The 21,307-nt window shown below is 38.1% G+C and overlaps 1 protein-coding gene across 1 annotated transcript in view; it reads left to right on the top strand.

Moving 5' to 3' along the window:
• The window catches only part of NELL2 (neural EGFL like 2), a 143,371-nt gene that overhangs the window by 109,363 nt on the left and 12,701 nt on the right, over window positions 1-21,307 (top strand). The window contains exon 16 of the mRNA XM_048943209.1: window positions 15,681-15,821. Within this exon, the coding sequence (XP_048799166.1) occupies window positions 15,681-15,821 (141 nt within the window). The remainder of the gene's footprint in view (window positions 1-15,680; window positions 15,822-21,307) is intronic.

Below are 21,307 nucleotides of genomic sequence, written 5' to 3'. Positions count from 1 at the left end.
GAAGAAGTATTCACTCTGAAGTGCCTTGCAGCTAACAAAGCTGTTGCAATGCTTTAGATTTTTCTCTGCAAGCCTTTTAAATTAACTGTGGCCTGTGCCTTGTTGAAAATGCATCAGTGGAATAAGAAGACAGATGTAAGAATCATGTGCAGAAACATCAACATCCAGCACTACTACTTGTTGTTTTAGCTGGTAATAGGACATCAAAATGAGATTTGGAGAAGTCTTTCTTCTCTTCCTGTAGGAAGCAGCTTTAAGCATCATTAACACTGGGGATGCATTTGTTGGCTTGTATACTTGTTAAAAGATTTTCAAGTCTTACAAGGCATAGGAGTAGTTAAACTAGTAAAGCACAGTCTTCTGCAGTATGGAAAGCTGAGACTACCCAGGGAATCTCAAAATATTTTTACCAGTTAAATTTGTTCAAAATACCTTACAATGCCCTCCCACTTGATTGTAAAATTATGAATTCTTCAGTAGGCATTTTTAAATGCTGTTTTAAATTGTGTTTGAACATTGCTTTATTTCAGAATCCAGCATAGGACAATTTTGTTAGATTGCCTTGATGGTACTGTAACTCCCTTTTAATTTGATGAACAGTGAATTTGTTTGGCTATATGTGCATACATACAAGATTACTGCATTTTTGCTGTTTGTCAGCTTTTCTTTTGAGTTCCTACATTCATTTTGTGCTTTGAGTATTCCCCTGGTCCTTTTTTAATTATGCATGAGATCAAATAGCAGAGTTTTACTACTAGTAGTGTTTTGATGTAGTTTTTGTAACAAGTTGGTTGGAAGTACATGGCTTCTTTATGGACCTTTAGCTGTGGCTTACATTTCTTGATAACAAACTTTCTTTGGATATCAAAGGAATCATATCCACCTGTTATTAAATGTGCCATGGCAAACTGCTGAAATAAACTGGTGCACAAAGCTGTAAGGTTTAAAAGGACACACTGAGAAAAAAAAGATTACTTACAGTCTGTACATTTACTCAGTCCTATATTAATGCTGATGGTGTAATTAAATGCATAACTGAATTTATGAAAAAACAGTCAACATAAGATACATGAGCCCACTCTCTTTCATCAGATCTCCTATCAGAAATAGCCAATTTTAGGAAAGTATATTATTTGGCTCTTCTCTGTATTTTTTTGCACATATGGAGAGCTCAAACAAAAATAGAAAAATGGTGTGAATACCTCGTGAAGAAAGAAAAAGACTTTGGTGTAGCTAAAAAAAAATGTCAATACGTTGTCCCTAACATGTAGTTCCAAACACTAAAATGCAGCTTAGATGGAATGGTTGCTATTGATCAGGTCTCTCTTTCTTTTTGTTTTGTGCTTCTTTCTATATAAGCTAAATAATTAGCATGTGTGACTGTTACACTTCTTAGCAAATCCAAATTAATTTGTTCATGTGCACTGGCAACGATAGTAGGAGAATTCAGATTTTTGAAGGCTATTATTATTTCATTTCCAAAGGAAGCTTGTGAAAATCTTTTAGTTCTGACATTCTAGTGGATAGGAAAATAGTTTTGCACGTTTTGGAATATAAGGCACTGCCAAAGTAACCTGGAAACTTGTTAACCGTGTTGATTTTGCAAAAACATGGTGAAGTATAATAGTACTTTCAACATCATATGAGAATTGTTTCCATTTAAGCCTTTGATCCTTGGTGTTCAGCTAAAACAGTTTCAATCAGCTTGTGGCCAGGTAGGCTCTGAAGCTAAAGCTGTGACAAAATGGCATTTGAAGCCCATAGAGCATTGAACTAATTCTGAAAGAACTGGGATTACTTTTGGCAGAACTCTTAAAAATTCTTGGCTCCAATCTAGTAAAAACTGTCTGTAAGCTCTGAAAGTACTGTAGCAAAAAACTGCCATAGCTCAGAAACCTGCCTTTTGCTTAGTTTTATTTTTAAAATGAAAATTTTAATTACTGATAGTAGGATTGGGGTTTACAACGAGAATATTAAAAGGCTCAGATTCATGGTGCATGCGTGCAAGGTTCTGCAAAAACCTCAAGTAATAAAGAGAACCTTTAAAGAGTTCACAGTCCAGACAGGGAAAGCTGTTTGTTTGCCAGGACAAATTGCTTGCTTGCTTGAGTCCTGATGTCTGGAGGATTCAGGCTCTCCTTTTTGGAGAAGCTCCCAGGTGTGAGACTAAGAACTTTCAGGGTACTTTCAGCAAGCAGTGTTTAAATAAAATTCAAGTGCTGACTTCAACTTGCAGAAATACAGAAATGTTGGGTTAACCTACCACGGATAAAAATTTAAAAGCAATTAGTACATGAGCCTACTTGAAGTGTAAAAGGTCAATAGAATCCAGTGGACAGGGAATGGAGAATTCATCAAACTCCAAAAGTCAGGCCTCTTAGAGTCGTTCAAGTCTGGTATTTCAACTGAAGTCATTTTCAAAGTTCATAAACTACTCAAAGTTGCCCCTTGATGCAAGCCTCCCTAAAATAATAAAAATCATCCAGAACAAATCCCAAAGAAGATAAATTGTGGAGTCAGGCAGGTGAGATCCAGCTGACCTTCTGGGCTGCATACTGCTGTTGGCACCGCAGCTGTGTGAGGTGGTGGTGGTGGCAGGTCCCCATGGAGCCCAGGCACCTGGCTGGGATGAGGTGAGTGAGGAGGGATGCTGGATATGCTGTGTCCCCCTCACTGTTGGGCTTAGAGGCACGTACACCCTAGCTCTGAGTGGTCACTGCTACTTATCATCCTTGAGTCATTGTGAGTGGTCCTGATTTTCTTAATAAATCTCCTGAAATCCTGATCTATGGAAGCTGCGGTCTTTTTGGCCATGGCTGAAACGTAGCTGCAGACATGAAGTTCTCAGTATCATGTTTAAATGATTTAACTTCAACTTGTGACAGCAAATCTCTAACTGTATGTTCTATTCTCAGGATCTGACTCCGAATTAAGAACCATTCTGAATTACAGCACGCACCAGCGTTTAATTAATATTTTCTGTAGTTTTCATCTCAGCAGAAAGAGACAGGATACAGATGCTAAAAATAATGAAATGATGCTGAGGATGCTGAAACATCTTGCTTTATAACTTGCATCTTTGCTACCTAAAACCATTACCCAGGTCCCACGGGCTGGTTAATGAGTGGTCTGCTATGTAGGCTTGGCCTTCTCAAAGATGGTTTTTGCATGTGAATTACTTATTGCAGAGACAAGAATAATGATCTTTGAGCAATCCTTGGTTTATCAAGATAATGCAAATTACTAGTCTGTTCAGCGATGCTAAACCTTACTCTATGTTATTCCATTTTAAATGCTCACTTACTGTAGGAAAAGCAGATCATAACATGATGGCCCAAATTAGGGGAATCATTAATTTCTATGCCTGCTTTAAACATAACAGCTAAATCTACTTTAAAAAACTGTTACTATGATAATTCTCAATGCCTTCCATTCACTTTCCTTTTTCTTTTCTCTTGCCTCAATTTCACATAAACGGTTTGTTACAACAGTAATTCTCTGAAAATGAACTTCCACATTGCTTGCTTTTTATTGTTTGATTAGAGTGTAATATATTGGTCTACTTCTGACTAATGATTAATAAGAAGAAATGCCTTCAGTAACACAGACTGACTGTTCCAGGCAGATGGGACTCCTGTGTACTCTGTCAAATCTGAAGTTCCTAGAAAGCCTCTGAAAAGTCTTATTTGGCACTCTGGAGCAGAGTGCAAAGTGACTTTTGGTTTCTATATTTTTTCCTACACTCCTGTGATATGCTTTTCATAAACTTATGAGGTTGGAAGCCATCATATTCACAGCACCTATTCTGTCCAGTAGCTTTGTTCATACGATACATCTGGTAAAACAAAGAAAAAAGGCAAACGTGACCTCAGTAGTTGACTGGGCAGGAGCTGGTTCTGAGATGACAGGCTGAAGATACATGAGTATTGCTGAAAGTCCCATAGAGTTCTGTTTATCTAATAGAATCATAGAATCGTAGAACTCAAATTTGAGTTAAAAGAAGTTGAGTATAAATAAGTAAGCAATTTATTTATACTGCTCATCTGTTTTGGTTTCTAGGTAAACCAGATAAAAATAACTGTTTTCTTATCTTCTTCCTCTTGCTTTCATGTCACCAAAACTGGGCCTTGTACTGAACTGATACAAATTAATACAGTTCTTTTGACATATAAACTGCTGTGCTATTTTGATGAGCTGCATGCCTGGTCTTTCATCTTTGCACGTGATCCATTTTTGCTAACTTATTTCTGTGAAGTAACAATAATAACTGTTCATAATGAGTCATTCTAAAATGTCCATTTGGACTGATTCATTGTTGCCATTGATGATCAAGACTGTTTGTTTGACCACGGTATCTCTGACCAAGACTAAGAAAAACAAGCAAGGACCATGAAACGTGTTGGTGAATTAGAAATGCTTTAATATATTCTTGAAGTCAGGCCTTGGGTGAGCAGGAATCCTATTAGTGTTTAGCTGGAGGAACTATAATATGCAGTATGTTCATAGCTTTATTCATAAATCATCTGCCTCCTCCACAACTAATTATGATTCTAAGTGAATAGCTGCCCAGTCCAAAATGCATGAAAACAAAACAAGCTGTTACTTCTGCTTTTACCTCTAAGAAGTAATGAATACACTATGGTTTAATTAAAGTCAAGGTAAGGATGATTTCTAAAAAAGACTGTACCCTCATAAGGATCTTGAGTGTGATGCATTTGTATCATCTTTTTAGATATGTTTGTGAAAAATTTGTTGAGATTATCTAACTTAAAATCACTGTAAAACATCTGATATATTACATCTTAAGGAACTCTGGGCACTAAATAGGCGAACACTGCAGTCTCTCTTTTTTTTAATTGAGCAAAAGCGGAATGACAAGAACATACACTGTCAGTAATTAAGTAGAGGCAAGGCTTTAACTCTCTTCTGACTGTACCTCTCTTTTAGCTGGCATCTCCTCTGACACTGAAGTCCTGTGGAGGTAGGGCAGAGAGCAGCACGCAGGACGCGTGTTGCAGCATTGGATTTGCTCTCAGGGCTTGTAGGAGGCAAAAGACAGGTCTGTCTCTCCCTCTAAAACATACTCAAATGAAGAGGTGAAGGTTGAAAGAAGGGGTCAGAGTTGATCCAGACACAAGATGAAAACCCGCAGACAAATTACATTCTGTGATATTCCCAAATTGTTGGGAATATTTATCAGTTGGGAATTCAGTAAACAGTAAACACAATGTAAGGTCTAGCAACAACCTGGTAGATAAGGATAAAACAAGTGCAGGTTGTCTGGGCTGTGATCACCTCTCTGTCCCCTTTGACTTGTCTGAGATTTCTCTTATGCATATAAATTCATATAACAAGTGCAAACTGGCTAAAGTTTCCTTTTCCTCCCCTGACCCAAAAGAACTCAAAAGTTCATTTTCAGAGAGAGCAAGAAAAACTTGCACAGTTTCTGCCAAGACTCTTCTCCAAGAAAATCAACATACATTTATTTTCCTCATGGAAAAAAAATAATGGATTTGAAGGATTTTATTCTTAAAGAGCTTATGAATTGTGAACACGTAATGTTTATAGAATAAGAGCAAATTCAGATTGAGAAAGTACTGTCACTAGGAAGAAAAATCATATGGCATATTTCATAAAGATCTATCAAAGGATTAATGAATGTCAGCTGAATTGTTATTATCATTAATAATTCCATCAAATTTCAGCTAATTGTGTGCTAATAAAAGCTGAATCTTCATATTCATAAACAGATTGGGCTCTCCTATATCTCTTGCTCCCTGGTGTGGGGCTGTTTCCCAAGTATCATTCCCCGTACAAGAAAAAGCACAGAGCTGGTACAAGTGCTTTCTCCCCATTTTACAGATGTGGAAGTCAAGACACGTGGGGAGAGTTGAATAGGTGACAAGGCTTGCATAAAAAGGCAGTGGCAGATGTCTGGATAAGACATAGGTCATCTCATTTCTGCTCCTTTACTCAAATATGTCAACATCTGAGAGAAGGCAGGTTTTGGTATTTTTTTTTTTTCATTGTATTTTTACAAAGAGGAAGTGCAGCCAATTCATAGAACTGGAAAATATAATTTTTTTTTTTCAGCTGTCTAAAAGGACATGTTCTAAAATTGCTAGCTCATTAAATTGCATTAAAAAAAAGGTTAAAAAGTTGTCTGTGAGAATAAACAAATGAGATCTGCAGCAAGCTAGCAGGAAAGCTTGTGTTCTGCAAATGAAATGTATTTTACTTGACTGCTGTGTGAGGAAGGAAAGTCACCCTGGTCCCATTTACCAGCTGATTTTTGTCTTGGTTATGAAAAATCAGCTCAAAAACAAACAGTGAGGCATTGGCTGGTGAATTTAGAAGGTTGGAAAACTTTTCTTTGTTTCACATTTTTGCTTAGATTCATTCACAGAGTACCTCTTTGACAGAAATTAAATAAAATGCCCATATTGGGTTCAGTGAACATTTTGGATTGAGGAATGAAACCTACTTAGCTCACTCTTTCTGTTTTGTAGTTTAAGATGCTTTTTAAGATGTTTTTTCCTTCTGTATCTTTTTCTTCCTTCATCTTCCTTGCCTGACGCACTTTCTTGGGTGTATATAATTTCTTTCATGCCTCAGAGTCCCTGTCAGTTTTAAATAACAAAAGACCTTTCTTTTTTCTCTTCTAGAGCCAAATATGAGTACTTATATTTATATTTTCTTTAGCCTCTTGAAACACTACAGTCCTGTCTGTAGCAGCTTAAAAAATTGAGAGAATTGGAAAAGAAAGTGCTACAAAAAAAGATTTGAGGAGACAGGAAGTTTTGTTCTTTATTAAAAACATCAAAATGTATCCACTACTTAGCTATTACTTCTGCAGAAAAGAACCTTCCTTACAAAATATGAAACCTAAAATTTCAATTAGGGTCTTAAAATACAATGATCTATAAATAGAATATGAATAGTTCAGCTGGGCAGCATTATAATAGAATGTCCTTCTGTTATACAAGGGAAATGGAGAGAGCCTTCATCATTCACTGTAGGGTCTCTCTTTTATGAATTACATTTAACTATTAGTGGAATTAAAATCTATTACAGTGCCAGTCATTGCACCATACCCTTGTGGAGCCCTTCCTCTTGCTGTCAGCATGAGGGAGTGTGCAATCTCTGCACATATTGCAATGATATGGGTATAGCCCGAGCAAAGAAAAGACTTTCTATTTTTTTTTCTCTGCTGTGGTTCAGCAGTTGTGTACAGTTTCTACTTGATTTGATGCTGCATGAGCAGCAGTGTAAATTAGTGGTCATGAGTATGTGAACTGTGAATCATGTTAACAAGTCACTGGAAAGGAGATGAAAGGAATAATGTTTTAAAATTATGAACCTTTCTAAAGGGTAGAAGACCCAGCAGAAGACCAATTTCGGATCAGGGTGTTAGATCAAGCCCTAGCCAAAATTTTATGTTGAACTGAACTGGATCATTGGAAAATTACTGTAATTCATACCAGAGCTGAACCCAAACAAAGCTGAGAACGTGCTGGTTGAATCCTTGGTTCAAAGATATAGAATGACTTCTTAGAACTCACCATTATGACTAAGAAAACTCAAGATCTTCCCAGTGCCTGCAGAGACTTCCTTCCCACCTTTAAGAAAGAGAGAACATCTGGCTAAAGTAAATCTTTCTTGGGACAAATTAATCTATCCTTTTAGTATCCAGAAATCAACATGTTTAGGGAGTAGCATGAATGTGTTAGTCTAGTTCCTAACATTTGCAAACAGAGCTGCAGCACCTCCAAACGTTAGTATGCATCTAAAGTAGCTTTGTCATTGTATGTCAAGGTACAGAAGTGCTTTTTCTATCTTGAAGAAAATAGTTACTTTTTCAAGAAAGGGCAAACAGGGAAATAGAAGTGTTTATTACAGTTAAGGTGCTGTTGTGAGAATTATGGACAAAGTGAAGGCAACCTCACACTACCATCAATGTCTAACAATAGGAACCCCACACCTCTCAGTTACCCTGACTTTCTAATGGGGATTACACAATTGGTTTCACAGAATCTCATAGAAAAATACATTCTCTTTTTTTAACTATTCATGCATGCACCTAGTTCATCATGGCTAATTAGGTGTTCTGAATTATCACCTTCATTTGCTACAAATGTCACATCTTTTGATGATATTGGATGTTAAATGAGTAACTGTCATAGTCTCAGTTATCTGTGGGGCCTGTGATTGATCAATTTTTGACAACAAAGAATTGTTAACAGGGCTGCATGGTGAAGCAGCCAGTGGAAAATTCCCTTTCATAATGTTTCTATCTAATTTTGGAGCACCGCCACTGCCACACATAAAATAACAACACAATTGAATTTCTTTTTGCTGGCATTTAGCAGGACATATGGGGGTGTGCAGAAATCAATGGGGGATCGGGAGTCTGGAAAATTACATACTTGAAGAATTAATGAACTATAATTCCGTATTACATCCTCAATCACATTTTGCTTCCTTTTCATTAATGGAACTAAATTAGTTTTCCATGGACACGGTATTTTAAAAAATGCAATCATGCTCTTGTGAGAATTAAAAAAAAAAAAAAAAAAAGGAAAAAAAGGAAACATTTTAAAAACCCTGTTTTAACTATAGTTATTTTTTCATGCATCATAACAGTTAGAAATATGTAGCGAAGAACATATCTGCAACACTGACAACTTGTTGGAGTAGTTTTTAATGTGGTAATTCTAACCCCAACTCTAGTTTCCTGCCCTTTGTGGCAAAGTATGGTGTTAAAGCGACTCAGACAGAATTTCTGCAAGAGTTTGAGCAATGTAGAGACATAGGCATAAGAGTGGCGACTCCAAAGGCATTCAAAATACCTTTTTCCCTGCACCACCTAATTCACAGCAGGAAGAGGAAAGTCCAGGGTCTTCACAGTTCTCCGAAGGGTTTACCTCAGATAACTGATGTTTCTAATGCTGTATCAAGTCCTTTTACTCATGGAATTATGGTATTCCGAGGTTAAAATTGTGGGTAATCTATGCTATGAGCTTTCCATAGTTTAATGGGAATTCTGATGTGAGGGTACACTGCAAAGCATATACCAGTACTCAAGATACTATAACATACATTTAAAGAATTACTGGAAGCTGAAAAAATCAAAGCAAGATTGTAAGCACAAGCAGGCTCTAGAACATCCATTAATGAAAGAGGTAAGATCTCCTTTGGGGATCAGCAGCAGTGTTAGAAGAAAGATGACAATCAGACTTTACAAAACGTATTTAAAAGGCACTCTAAGTAACTTTGGATTATGGTGTAACTGTTATCTTTCTGGACTATTACAGCAGCGTAAGCTTCTGTATTCTTGCTTTTGTTAAAAAAAAATAAAATTCCTCCATGTAATATGTATATGCATGCAGTATATGGGAATGTAGTGGGATGAAAATCCCCAAAGCTGATATTTTAACAAGAGAAGATAGCTCCAGTATATTGAACTAGTTTTAAGCTGTTATAGTTCTCCACTGGGATCTGTTTTCTCCATAAGATCTCAGCTCAGAGGTCTGATTAAACAGCAGAGTCTTCCCAACTATCTTCACATTAGAAATCTGCTATAACATGAAAACCAACACAAACGCTTATCTCTTTTTCAATATGGGACTCTAGAACTTACTGCAGAGATAATGAATCCTTCTCAAAGCTGCTGAGTTTTGACAGCAGATACATTATGCAGAACTTTTATTTTGTCCTACTCAGAAAGGCCTTTTCCCCCTTGCATGCATATTTACTAAGATCAGATAACCCAGACATCTTAATCCTACTGGGCATTCTGTTATCTGAGCATGAGTTTGAATAGCTGGGGCATGTTCTTTTGTACTAAAGTCAGACATAACATCCTTGAAAATGCACTGACAAACGCAAAAGCATATCAGAGTCTGACTCCACATGTACCCAGGAAAAAAACCACCGAGGACTTATCTTTTTCAACATCTTATTAGTACCCTAAGCAAATTCTTTGGTAATGTGTTTCTGACAGGATTTTTCTTTCAGTGTATATGCATTCTATTTGTGGGACTGGGATGCAGGTGGCTCTGGAGGTTATTAGGATGGAAAAGCTGTTGCCTTTGTAATGGGATCTCAAGTTTAGCCTAAGACTGTAGTGACTGAATGTTATAGAAGTTGCTGGCTGCTTATTAATCCTTATAAATACATCCAGTGATAATAACCCAATTAGCACTGGGAGGGATTACTGCAACTGAGAGTCTGTTAATTGGCAGTCTGAGTGCCATGTGTGTACTGTCCCAGAAAAACTTCCATGATAGATAGAAAACTAAATTCTAAATATCCACAGCTTTGAATATATGATGTTTCATTCTTAATGGCAGAAGGCTGTTGGACCTTCTGTTTGTATTGACTGGATAAAGCAGTTTGTGAAAGAAAGGATTTTTAGACTAAACCTCTCTGTCTCTCTAACTTAGTGTTTGATGGTGGCATGTAGGCTTTTCTGAGAGGAGAATTTGGTGATTAATATTTCAGTCTTGAAATTAGTAACGTGAAATGGTACAGCCAAACCCCATCTCCCACCACACCATGGCTCTTTGTTGAGTGCAGTTTGACCACATTAGAGAGCTTGGTCCAATTGCTGGATGAAAGAGTATTGCTAGCTTTCAAATTGGCAATTTTATACCACTTTCCATCTTCAAAAGCTCTTATTATACAGAAATTCTCTAATAATATTCATCAGACTGCTAGCTTTCCTTTTTTTCCTACTGTACCAGTGAATAATTTGCTAATGATCTTATTTTGCTCTTCAGGGAGCAGGGTTTTCTCAGTCTCCCCAAGAGCAAGGGTGTAATAACTGAAACTGATGCTACAGTTCAGGAAATGAGTGATTATGAAGTATAAAGAATGTGATTTGGAAGAGCATTTTTCCATGTCCAGGGGAACTAAGTGTATAGTTACTTTCAAAATGTGTCACTGTATCTATTGTATTAAAGTCAGTATTTAGTTTGCAAAAAGGTGCAAGAAAGTTTTTTTCCAGTTGAAAAATGGCAAATATGGAAATAACAAGCAAAAATATGGAAATAACCAGGCTGACTGATTTAAGCTTAAGAAAAATGCACAGGAGAAAAACAGAATCTTTGAAAACCAAATCCTGTGCAACATAAGTGTGCAATAACAAGATACCCTTGTAACTTGTTATGCAGCAGTGTGGTGTGTGTGGTATTGCTTTGAGTGCATTCATGAGTTACATCAGGTAGAGAGGAGTCTTCGTGTTCCTGGTGTTCTGTGAATCACATATCTGTGCTCTCAAGACAGTGCGTGAAGAGCTGGAACCATAAATCTCCTGGCATGCAGTGCCCTGGAGTGGGAACAGAGCACAGCAGGTGCTGCTGCACAGCTGCCCTCCCACCTGGCACAAAGGTTCCAGCCACAAACCAGCTTGGTGCTGTTTCTGTTCCAAACCTGGTTCCTCACATGAGTGGGGTGGCAGATTTTTCATGTGGAATTGTGCTGCTTATTTGAAAAATAGAGAAAATACTGCCTCTGTGATAGTCAGTGGGAGTTGTTCCATAAATTAAGGGCTGGGATTAGACCATTTGCTCTGTAACATAAGATAAAGAGATTTATCTTATCTTTATCTCTCTTTTAGATCCTGGATGGTGATAGCATTCCTTCTTCTGCACCCCCACCCCCCAGCTTCTTATAGCTAGCTGAAGAGGAAAACTTGCAAATACAGAATAAGACTTTTGTCCATCTACTTACAAATGTCACTAGCTCCTAATGAAAAAAATCACATACCTCCTCTTCTTGCACTTAAAAATCTTATTTTTTTTCAGAAGTGAAAATAGAAAGCCCTTTCAGTAACTTCCTTCAATAAAGCAGTGTTTCGTTTTTATGCCTTTCTAGTACAGCATCAAACAGAACTTCATTAGTGTGGTTAGTGTTCCATATAGCCCACTGATATACCATAGCCACTGGCCAAGCAAAACTTCAATCAGTTTTTGTTCTGTTGTCAGCTCACACCTCTGACTGAGCAGCTGCAAGATGATTCATCAGAGGATGTTTCATCAGAGGACAGAAAAGAAAATCATTTCTGCTGATTTTTCCATACTAATAAGATCATTCCAGTTGTAGATACTTCTACAGCACTTCCTGAGCTATGCTATGCCCATTTGAAAATAGAAATTCTTTTATCCAAATGTCAAGAAAATTTTCCATGAAATCTGTGCTTTGGCTCTGCAAAATAAGTTTCTTCTGCAATTACTTGTTTAACACAGTTGTGACTTTACCTGAGTTTTGTTCCATTACAGAGAAAGTCTCTGCTAGAGCTAATGCTACACTAAAGAATGTAAGTTGGGATATTCAGAATGAAATTTTGTGTGTGAGTAACATCTATGTTCTGAAACCTACAACATATGCCATATTTTCCTAACAATTTAGTAGTGAAATTGTTTTTGATTGACTATGTTTGCTGTGATACCATGTAAGGAATAGTGAATTATTCACTACTGGTGCAGAAATGGTTCCGATTGAATGGTTTAGGCAAACAAACTGAGAACAATCTGATGTTTCTTAAAGACTGACGATATGCTTCCAATGATTCCTATTTACAGTAGGTATTCCCACATAACTCCACTCCACTTTGCATGCAGCTGTAACAAAACTAGAAGAGTATATTTCTTTGCTTATTGGCATCTGTAAAAGCATTTCATCTCAAGTAATATTTCTTGTGATATGAGTTTGTCAGCTAGTTCTCAAATAAATACAGAAAAGCTACCTTTCTTGTCAGTTTACCAATACTGGCATGACATTCAAGGCTCGTTTTTCTGAATAATCAGCAAGCAAGAACAGCAGAATATATTCAGTCTGTGCATGCTATACTGTGCTCACAATTATAAAATGTAGAGATTCAGAAATAAATTGTTCTGAAGAGAGGAACATAGCTTTTCTTAAATTCATATCTGTTACTTAACTCTGAATAACACCCTATCCTCCACCTCACTACCAATAAATTCCACTTTCCAGAGGAAGACTGGAGGCAGAGGAAGACACATGCTATCTAGTGTCTTAATATGTGTTATTGAATAACATTAAAAAGCAGTCTTCATTGATTCTCTGGGGCTTGTGGCTTGGACCACCCCCAGCATGTTATGCTGTGATAAGCAGATGATCCCAGACCTTTAGGTTAACTTACGGTCTGTCCTCCTGGGCAAGTTCCTCCCAGACTGTGTATTCCCCACAGTAAGTGATCTTCTAGAAAGAAATCCTTTCCCTTCCCTTCCCTTCCCTTCCCTTCCCTTCCCTTCCCTTCCCTTCCCTTCCCTTCCCTTCCCTTCCCTTCCCTTCCCTTCCCTTCCCTTCCCTTCCCTTCCCTTCCCTTCCCTTCCCTTCCCTTCCCTTCCCTTCCCTTCCCTTCCCTTCCCTTCCCTTCCCTTCCCTTCCCTTCCCTTCCCTCTCTCTTAAACCATTTGTGGGCATGTGAGTGAATACCAGAGGATAAAGCACAAACTGCAAACCAACCTCTTCTCTCTACAGCAACATAATTTCCATTGATCTCCCTCTAATCTCTCTAACCCTCTTGAAGTCCCGCTGGTCCCGGTTGCTCACAAGAAAAAGGCTAGAGCTTATACTGAGTTAGGGAGAGACACCCAGAGCAGCTAAAGGTTGCAGGGATTTGGTATTGCTCAGTCCTGCAGCAGGACTACTTACGTGATTATCCTGCACTTCACAGTGGAGTTGAAAATCTTGTGTTTTAAACCAATAGAGATTAGGACTTAATTTGTGGTACACACAGCAGCAAAAATATGTGCCTAGTGCAATATTCCAGTAGAGGTGCTGGTCATTTTCATTCTCATAAATACTGATGACGTACACAAGGGGCATCTGGTCAGAAAGGCAGGTGACAGAAAATCAGGCTGATGCAATAACAGAAATTCCTAATGGGATTTCCTCGATTAACTACAGAGCTTTAAAAATCAACACGCTCATATTATGGCAGTGAGGTTACTCCAAGGAGATGACTGTCCTGGCCTTTCAATATGAAAAACTGTGTCAGAGGTTATTCAGCATGTGAATAAAATACCCAGGGCACATCGTGCCTACTTTCCTGCCATATGTAAGAAGAATGTAACTCACCAACAAAGGTTGATACTTTACAGTTTTGTAGGCATCCCCCACAATACTCAACAACTTCCTTTCTTTCAGGTGTGGCATGAAGTGTTTAGGATGGATAAACAAGCCTTTTAAAAAAGCAAACAATGAAACAAACAACAACAAAAACACCTGTATTTTTAGATAGTTTTCATAGGAGAGTAGAGTGAGTATATCTTTGTCACATACAGTTGTATTCTTAACAAGAGATTTGGGCACTTATTGAAGCTCATGATTAATTTTTCTCATCCATTTTATACTTTATATTTTGAAAGTAACAGATGCCATAAGTGCAAGCTAAGAGGGACTGTGAGCAGCATTTTGGCACATTTACCTGTGGTCACATCAGGTCACATTACATCTCAGTGGTCACATTACATCTCTCCTCTGTAGTTTCATCCCAGAGGACAACTAGGTCAACTGCTGAGGTACTCTTAGGAGTTTGAGTCTAAACTCAAATTGTCATTTTAATTCTCAATTTTAAAGATTCCTGGCTGAATCTTCACTTGGCCAGCAGGGTGAGTATATTGAAGGCTTCTTCAATACTCAAATGCATGGAACTTCTTGTTACTGAAGGAAGCGTGTGTGTGTTTTGTCTCCCTCTGTGTCTATTTTATAGGCACCTCTCAGTCAACTTGCTGTTCAAGTAGATTTTGCATAAAACACAGTGATAATATGTTAAATCTGATAATGAAGGTCACATTTTTATCCCTGTTTGATGAAATACTCCTGAAATTCCCTAACTTTTAATTAATTCTGAGACCTGTTCCTTAATATGACTTACTGCTTAACTGAAGTTGTTGGATATGAACATCTGACAAAGTTCTCTACTAAGTACATGAATTCAGCTGTCTGAAGGATGCTAGCCTATTTTGGACCTTGCAAGTGTGTCCAGACATCCATTCCACTGTGGGTCATTACTATAAAGTTTAATCAGTATAAGTTTTTCTTTAAGAAATGAGCATTCCAAAGGAGTTACTGGGTGGAGGAGAAAGTGTTGTGTTTCACCTTCAAGATCTAAGCCTTGGTTTGGAATCCCAGCTGGTCTCTTTGGCAGTGAGAGAGAAGACTGCAGTCAACAATGCTGAGTGTCAGCAGTGCTGGTTTAAGCTAGTGAGAAGTTCTTCTGACTTAACAGTAGTGACACTGGGAACATGAACAAGGACAGCAGTAAAGATTTAATGTTTTGATATGGTGCCGGAAATAAGTTTTATCAGGCAGCCTGTACTCAGCAAAAGGGTTCTTCTTATCTTCCTTTCTTCATACTGTGGACAGTTTACACAAATGATGTATTACTGAGCATATACTGTGATGAAATGAGTTGCTAATATATAAACATTAAGTTGGGATTAGCAGAACTCCAGCTAGCAGGGCCAACCTTATTAGCCAAGACCTTCTGTGGGAGTGATTCACAATGCTGTAACAAATAACTCTAGAAATCTAAGTGGCTATAATCAGAATGCTTCCATGAAACACCAGAGAAGTTGTTCTTGCATCAGATGCATATAGCAATTTCCTGTATGTGAATTTTCTTCTTTTCTGTTTTTCTTTTGAACCAGACATTGATGAATGCTCCGATGGCTTTGTGCAGTGTGACAGCCGTGCTAATTGCATCAATCTGCCAGGGTGGTACCACTGTGAGTGCAGGGATGGCTACCATGACAATGGGATGTTTTCACCAAATGGAGAATCCTGTGAAGGTCAGTGTCTAAGAAGGTTGGGGTGTTATGACTTGAATTACAGTGGTGTCTGGTATCTCCAGCTATTGTGGACAAATGTTGTCACAGGTACTGTATGTATCAATGACAGTTAAACCTTGAACCAAAGAAATCATAGTCAAAACAAGCATTGTAAGGAAAAGGAAAAAAAAAAAGAATATTCCTAACACTAGGTGGAGGATTACTGGCTATTTCTATGACTTGCTAAGATAATATATATTCAGGCACAGTGCTTAGAACAGTCTCATGGGCCCTACATCTGCTTCTATGCATTAGTGATTTCCCATGGGCTGACAGCATGCATTATAATCTATCACTCCAGGGTGATCTGTTTGTATGTCAGATTCTGAGACAGAAATGAGCGCTAATCCAGACCTCTGTTCTCCTGCTTCATTCCTTGTACATTGAAATAGCATATGATCAAGACACCTCCTGCTACCAAGGATGGTTTTGTGACCCTGACATCCTTACACACACTCCAGTCAATACGGGGGTGCTTCTCCTGTGTGGAGACTAACTCCTGTTAGAGAGCTGCAATTTGAAGAAAAGCCTTATAAAATGGAAAGCACAATGGACTTGGAGATGGGGCAAGATATGGGGTATAGGGGATGAAAGGTCGACAGGGACAAGTAGATGGGAAGGTTTCCTTTGTTTATGAACAATGCTGGAGAGAACAGCAGATTAGTACACAGCTATTTTCACATGTGGATTTCTTAGTATGAGAAGTTCTTCCTCTTTTAAAAGCTGCTTTTCTTAAATAAGAGAACAAACCAGTCTGTTTTGCCATGGACTACTTAGGGCAAAATCAGGAGTCTTTCTACCTTGTGGCTGTGAATGCCTAAATATTCAGTGCTCAGTGTAAGCTTTGCCATCTTACTGTTTAAACTCACATTGGTGGGCTGCATCAGTCCCAAAGGGAAAGAATTGAATTAATTTCACTAAGGCAGACACACAGACAGTTCTCAAGCAGTGAGAATGACCTTTTCAGTATCCCCATCATCAATACTTTATTTCAACACATTTTCACCTCAACTGAAAGTCTGATTCCCAGGAGGAATCAGCAATTTCTGCTACGAAAGCAATTACTGCTTTCGTAAGTCCAACTTTCTTTGTCAAGAACTAGCTAAATGTCAGTGTTAGCTGGCCAGGTGTTAAGACAGGAAAGTACAAGGACTTCTGGAGAAGTTGTAATCCCTCTGATCACAACATCACTCTTCTGTCACTTCTGGCACAGGAGCATTATGGCCAGGCATTTATGAGAAAGTTCTATAGCCCAAGCTTTCTCTTAACATCAATAAGAAATCTGTCCTGTGGACTGAACATGGTGGTGTGGCATGTGTCATCTCAAGAAATATGAACTAAAGAATGAAGCAGAAAGTATGAAGTTTTTAATAGAATCTCTGTTAAGATGTGCACAAACAAGCAACAGTTAAGCAACAATTTCTACTCAAAGGAAAAGCCAAGAAAGAATAACTGCAGAGTGCTACAGGTATGTAGAAGGGACAATTATTTAGCATGATTTTACTTTTATAGAATTGAAGTCTGTAACACTGTGTAACACTTAAACAGAAGATAAAACTTGGAGAAGTAGACTTAAATTTATTACAGTTTGGAAAGCTGAACTTTCAGTAGCAGAGTACAGTAGCGTGAAAGCAATTGCTTTCTCTCTTGTCAGATCTTTCCACAGTGAGATTCCTCTGCTTAAAGACAATCTGGCAATTTCTTGTGTCACTTCTCCAGTATCCCCTATGTTAGAGGTGATTAGACTCAGTGACTGGTGGACGACCTTTCTGACACTCACTGTAACACAGGAATATCCTCCAGGCTGTACTAATCTCAAATTTCAAACCTTGGTTCTCTACTTGCTGCCTTCAGCTGTATGAGCTTCCTGCTGCATCCAGGCCCAACGTCCTCTGCGACCTTCTGGTTCATGCAAGTACCTCAGCTTGGAGAATTGTAGATGGAATGGTGCAGACTTGCAGAGAAGAGGAACTGGTCTCACCTTATTTTCTTAGTGGAACAAAGAATTTAAGCCTCGTGGGTATTAGGAGATATTCTTTGAGAGCTTGTTGATTTAGCTTTCTGGTCAGTCTACTTCAATACAGCGTTTATACAGACTGCATAATAGGCTTGTTGTCTTTGGCTTATCTTCAGTGAATTTTAGTTGCTTTGAAGAAAGTTCCCTCTTTCTCTGGAGAAAAACTTCTAAAGCTAAGGAAGTGTGGGCTCAACTATTTTCTTTCTAGATTGTTCTATATGTTCTGCCTCAAATCTGTGTCCGTCTGAGCTCCCTGGATGCTTGTCAATAGTACCACAGAACTCTGTGTACAGAGTTCTGATCACAGAGTTCTGTGATCGGTGTTAGTCACAGTGTTTCCACCAGCAAAACCTCCAGTTTGAAAGATTCAGATGGAAACATTTCTGCTAGGAAGAGGAGCATTTCCTTAAGAACTTTACTTTAGCTTAACACCCAAACCGCACCTTTCTTTAGGAAATGGTCCAGACAGGACATGCTACTAAAAATTTCTGTCTGGTGATGGAGTCCTCGGTAGCATTAGACTTTATCAATGCCTGAAATAATTGTTGCCAAATTTTGCACACATATTAAGCTTGGCTACCACTGCATCCTTGGCACTACTTAGAATACTGAGTATTTTGACTAATGCTGTACTTGAATTTAGAAATTTATAATCCTATTTCATTTGGTACCTGCAGGCAACAGAAGACCAGGAAATTCCTTTGCTATTAGTTTCACTTCATGTTATACTCCTGGGTAGACCTATAGTCTCAATACCAATTACTGTGAGAAGTGATGGGAAATGCAGATGGGAAATGCAGTAGAGCTTCAGACTCTTAGCAGCATTGATGCTTTTTCCTTTAGAAATATAATTATGTTATATATTATCTTATTTCCAGAAAAGCAGAGAAAGATTAGCTGCTTAGCCTTTGAGAATTGCATGGTTTTGGGAAGTCTTAAATTTTATATATATATGTAAATATAGCATTCAGCATGGTATATTACCTAGTGCCCTCCTCCTCACCCCCCTGCAGCTTTTCTTTATAGTTTATTTACTCAGTCATATTGATGATCTGAAAGTTGTCTCTCATGTACTATTTCATAAAAGAGATGGTAGATATTGCAGCCTCAAGCTTCATTGCATTCAACAACTGAAACCACGGAGGGGCAAATTCTAAAATAAGTACATTTAAGTCAAGTTAACATTTGTGCTGCAGTTCTGTGTAAGATCCTGATTCCTTTGATTTTGTCACCTGCAATGCCTAAAAGCTTCTAAGATCAGCTAGAGAGGCTGTATTGGTTTTGAATCAGAAGTAGTGCAAGTTATACCTCATCAGCTGTTGTACATTTTTCATAATTCCATGTCAGAAGAGTAGCTCACCTAATTAATGAGCTCCTATTGGACTTGCCAAGGGTATCTGGCAGGTACCAGCTGTTTATACAGAATGTAGGAGCAAAATATCTTCACTCTGAGCAGGTATCAAATCCTTTAAATGAGAGAAGGGTGAATGAATGGATTGAAAAGTATTGATCTGGAATGTTCCAGCCAGTTCAAAAAGCATCTTTTTTGTTGCAAGGATTTATCTGCACGTAAACCTGCAGATTAGGATTTCTGTTTTGAAATGTCTTCTTATGTTTAGTACCACTGGTATCCTACTTCCAGTTTAACAGCACAGACTGCCTGTCTGCATGGAGGGCTGGGTCTCCCCATGGACAGTTTTTTCCACAACACAGAATAATGATATATATGGACGTACACTGCAGGAATAGGATGCTCTCTCTATTCTTCAGCAATGAACAAAATCCAAAATGGTCACTTGGATTTGGAAGAGAGAACAATTGCTGACTTTTGAGATGTCTGAATTCATCTCACAGTACATCCGCTATATTAACTAATGCCTGAGATCTGTGTTTGAGAAACCACTGTCAGTTTAGAGACCACACTTACATTTTTCTACAGTTCTTGTCATGTTTAACAGAAGCTTTGTTATTGAAAGCTCATAAGGAGACAGGAAATAAAGAATCACTTCAGCAGGAAATCTTACTGGAACTCACAAATCAAGAAAATCCTTTTGTCTTCCTTCATGGTCACAGAATATCAACTATTAAATCTACAGGGAGGAATTTCATTCCTTCCACCTCAAACAGAACTCTAGGCATTAAGGCTTCGTTTTGGCTTTGGGACACGTGCGTTTAAATATTCAGGAGTGTGGGCAGAGTATGAAATTGGCAGAATTTCTGAAGTTTTATTAGAGGACTATTAAAACAGAAGACCAGTACATTTTATGAGACAGTGAATTGATCATGTTTACTGTATCAAAACCGGGAAACAACATTTCTGTGAAGCTGGTTTAACCAGCATCTGAATTCTCAGTTCTTCATCTTCCACATCTGCCAAGCTCTCTGACAGCTGGCTGGCATGAAGTTACAAATAAATTATTCATAATTCACTTGCACTTTGAAGAATGGTTGCATCAGTTAATAAATTTATTTGAGATAGACAAGGAGAGAAGCCAAACCTTCTGCTCAGAAGGTTCTTTTTGCCTTAAGCAAAAAGTATCTGGGTATCCTTGCACTATCACCCTGCTGAGGAAGCCATTTTCTCTCAGAGCTGAAGTAACTGAGTGTCTTTCGGAGCAAAGAAACTGCCCACCATCCCAACCCATCTTTCAACAGTGTATGTCTCAGTGATCAAGATGTTCATCTTCTCTTTACATACATTTCAGTGATATCAGAGAGATTTTGCCATGAAGATGTCTGGGGAAATCGTTTTTTTTTTTTTTTTTTCTGTCTTAATGTGAATGCCATGCATTTAAGTCTGGAGGCCTCATCTGAGGGGGAAAAGCTGCAGCTTTCCACCAGTTACATCAGAGCATGTCTCTGAGCCCTTTGTCAATACCTAGCAAGGTACACAGTTTCTTTTTTCTTCTAATGCTGCCTTGTTCTTGTTCCTTGTGAGTTTATTGCACATTTTCTCATCTGTTGTTATCAGTATTATATTTGGGTTGCTTTCTGCCCAAAAGAGTATTGTGCCACCATTTTCTGTAGTAGCTTCAAGATCACTTTCCATTATAGATCTGAAATATTGACTTTTGAAAGGATACTTCCCCCTGTGTCTTATAATCAATTTCATCAATTGAATTTCTTATTATCACTTACTCAATCACTATCAAGAAATCAAGAAATTCACTGACAATTTTTTGTTCAATACTTTATTAACAACAACATTTTTCATCTCACTGTTCACTCACAGCTCCAGATGACTTTTAAGTATATTGGGCAGCACATGTCCTGGCACACATTCTTTGAGAACTTTCATGGGACACCCCTCATTTACGACAACTTGAGCATTTATTGTTGCCATTTATTACTTACTAATTAAACCACTATAAATTTGTGACTGACTGATTCCTTTTCTTCCAAGCAAGATAGTTCCTTTCAGAGTATGAGT

This window comes from Lagopus muta, chromosome 1 (assembly GCF_023343835.1).
Source record: "Lagopus muta isolate bLagMut1 chromosome 1, bLagMut1 primary, whole genome shotgun sequence".
Classification (NCBI taxonomy): domain Eukaryota; kingdom Metazoa; phylum Chordata; class Aves; order Galliformes; family Phasianidae; genus Lagopus; species Lagopus muta.
Note: the sequence above shows the minus strand (reverse complement) of the source record. Positions and strands in the feature narration are given on the sequence as shown.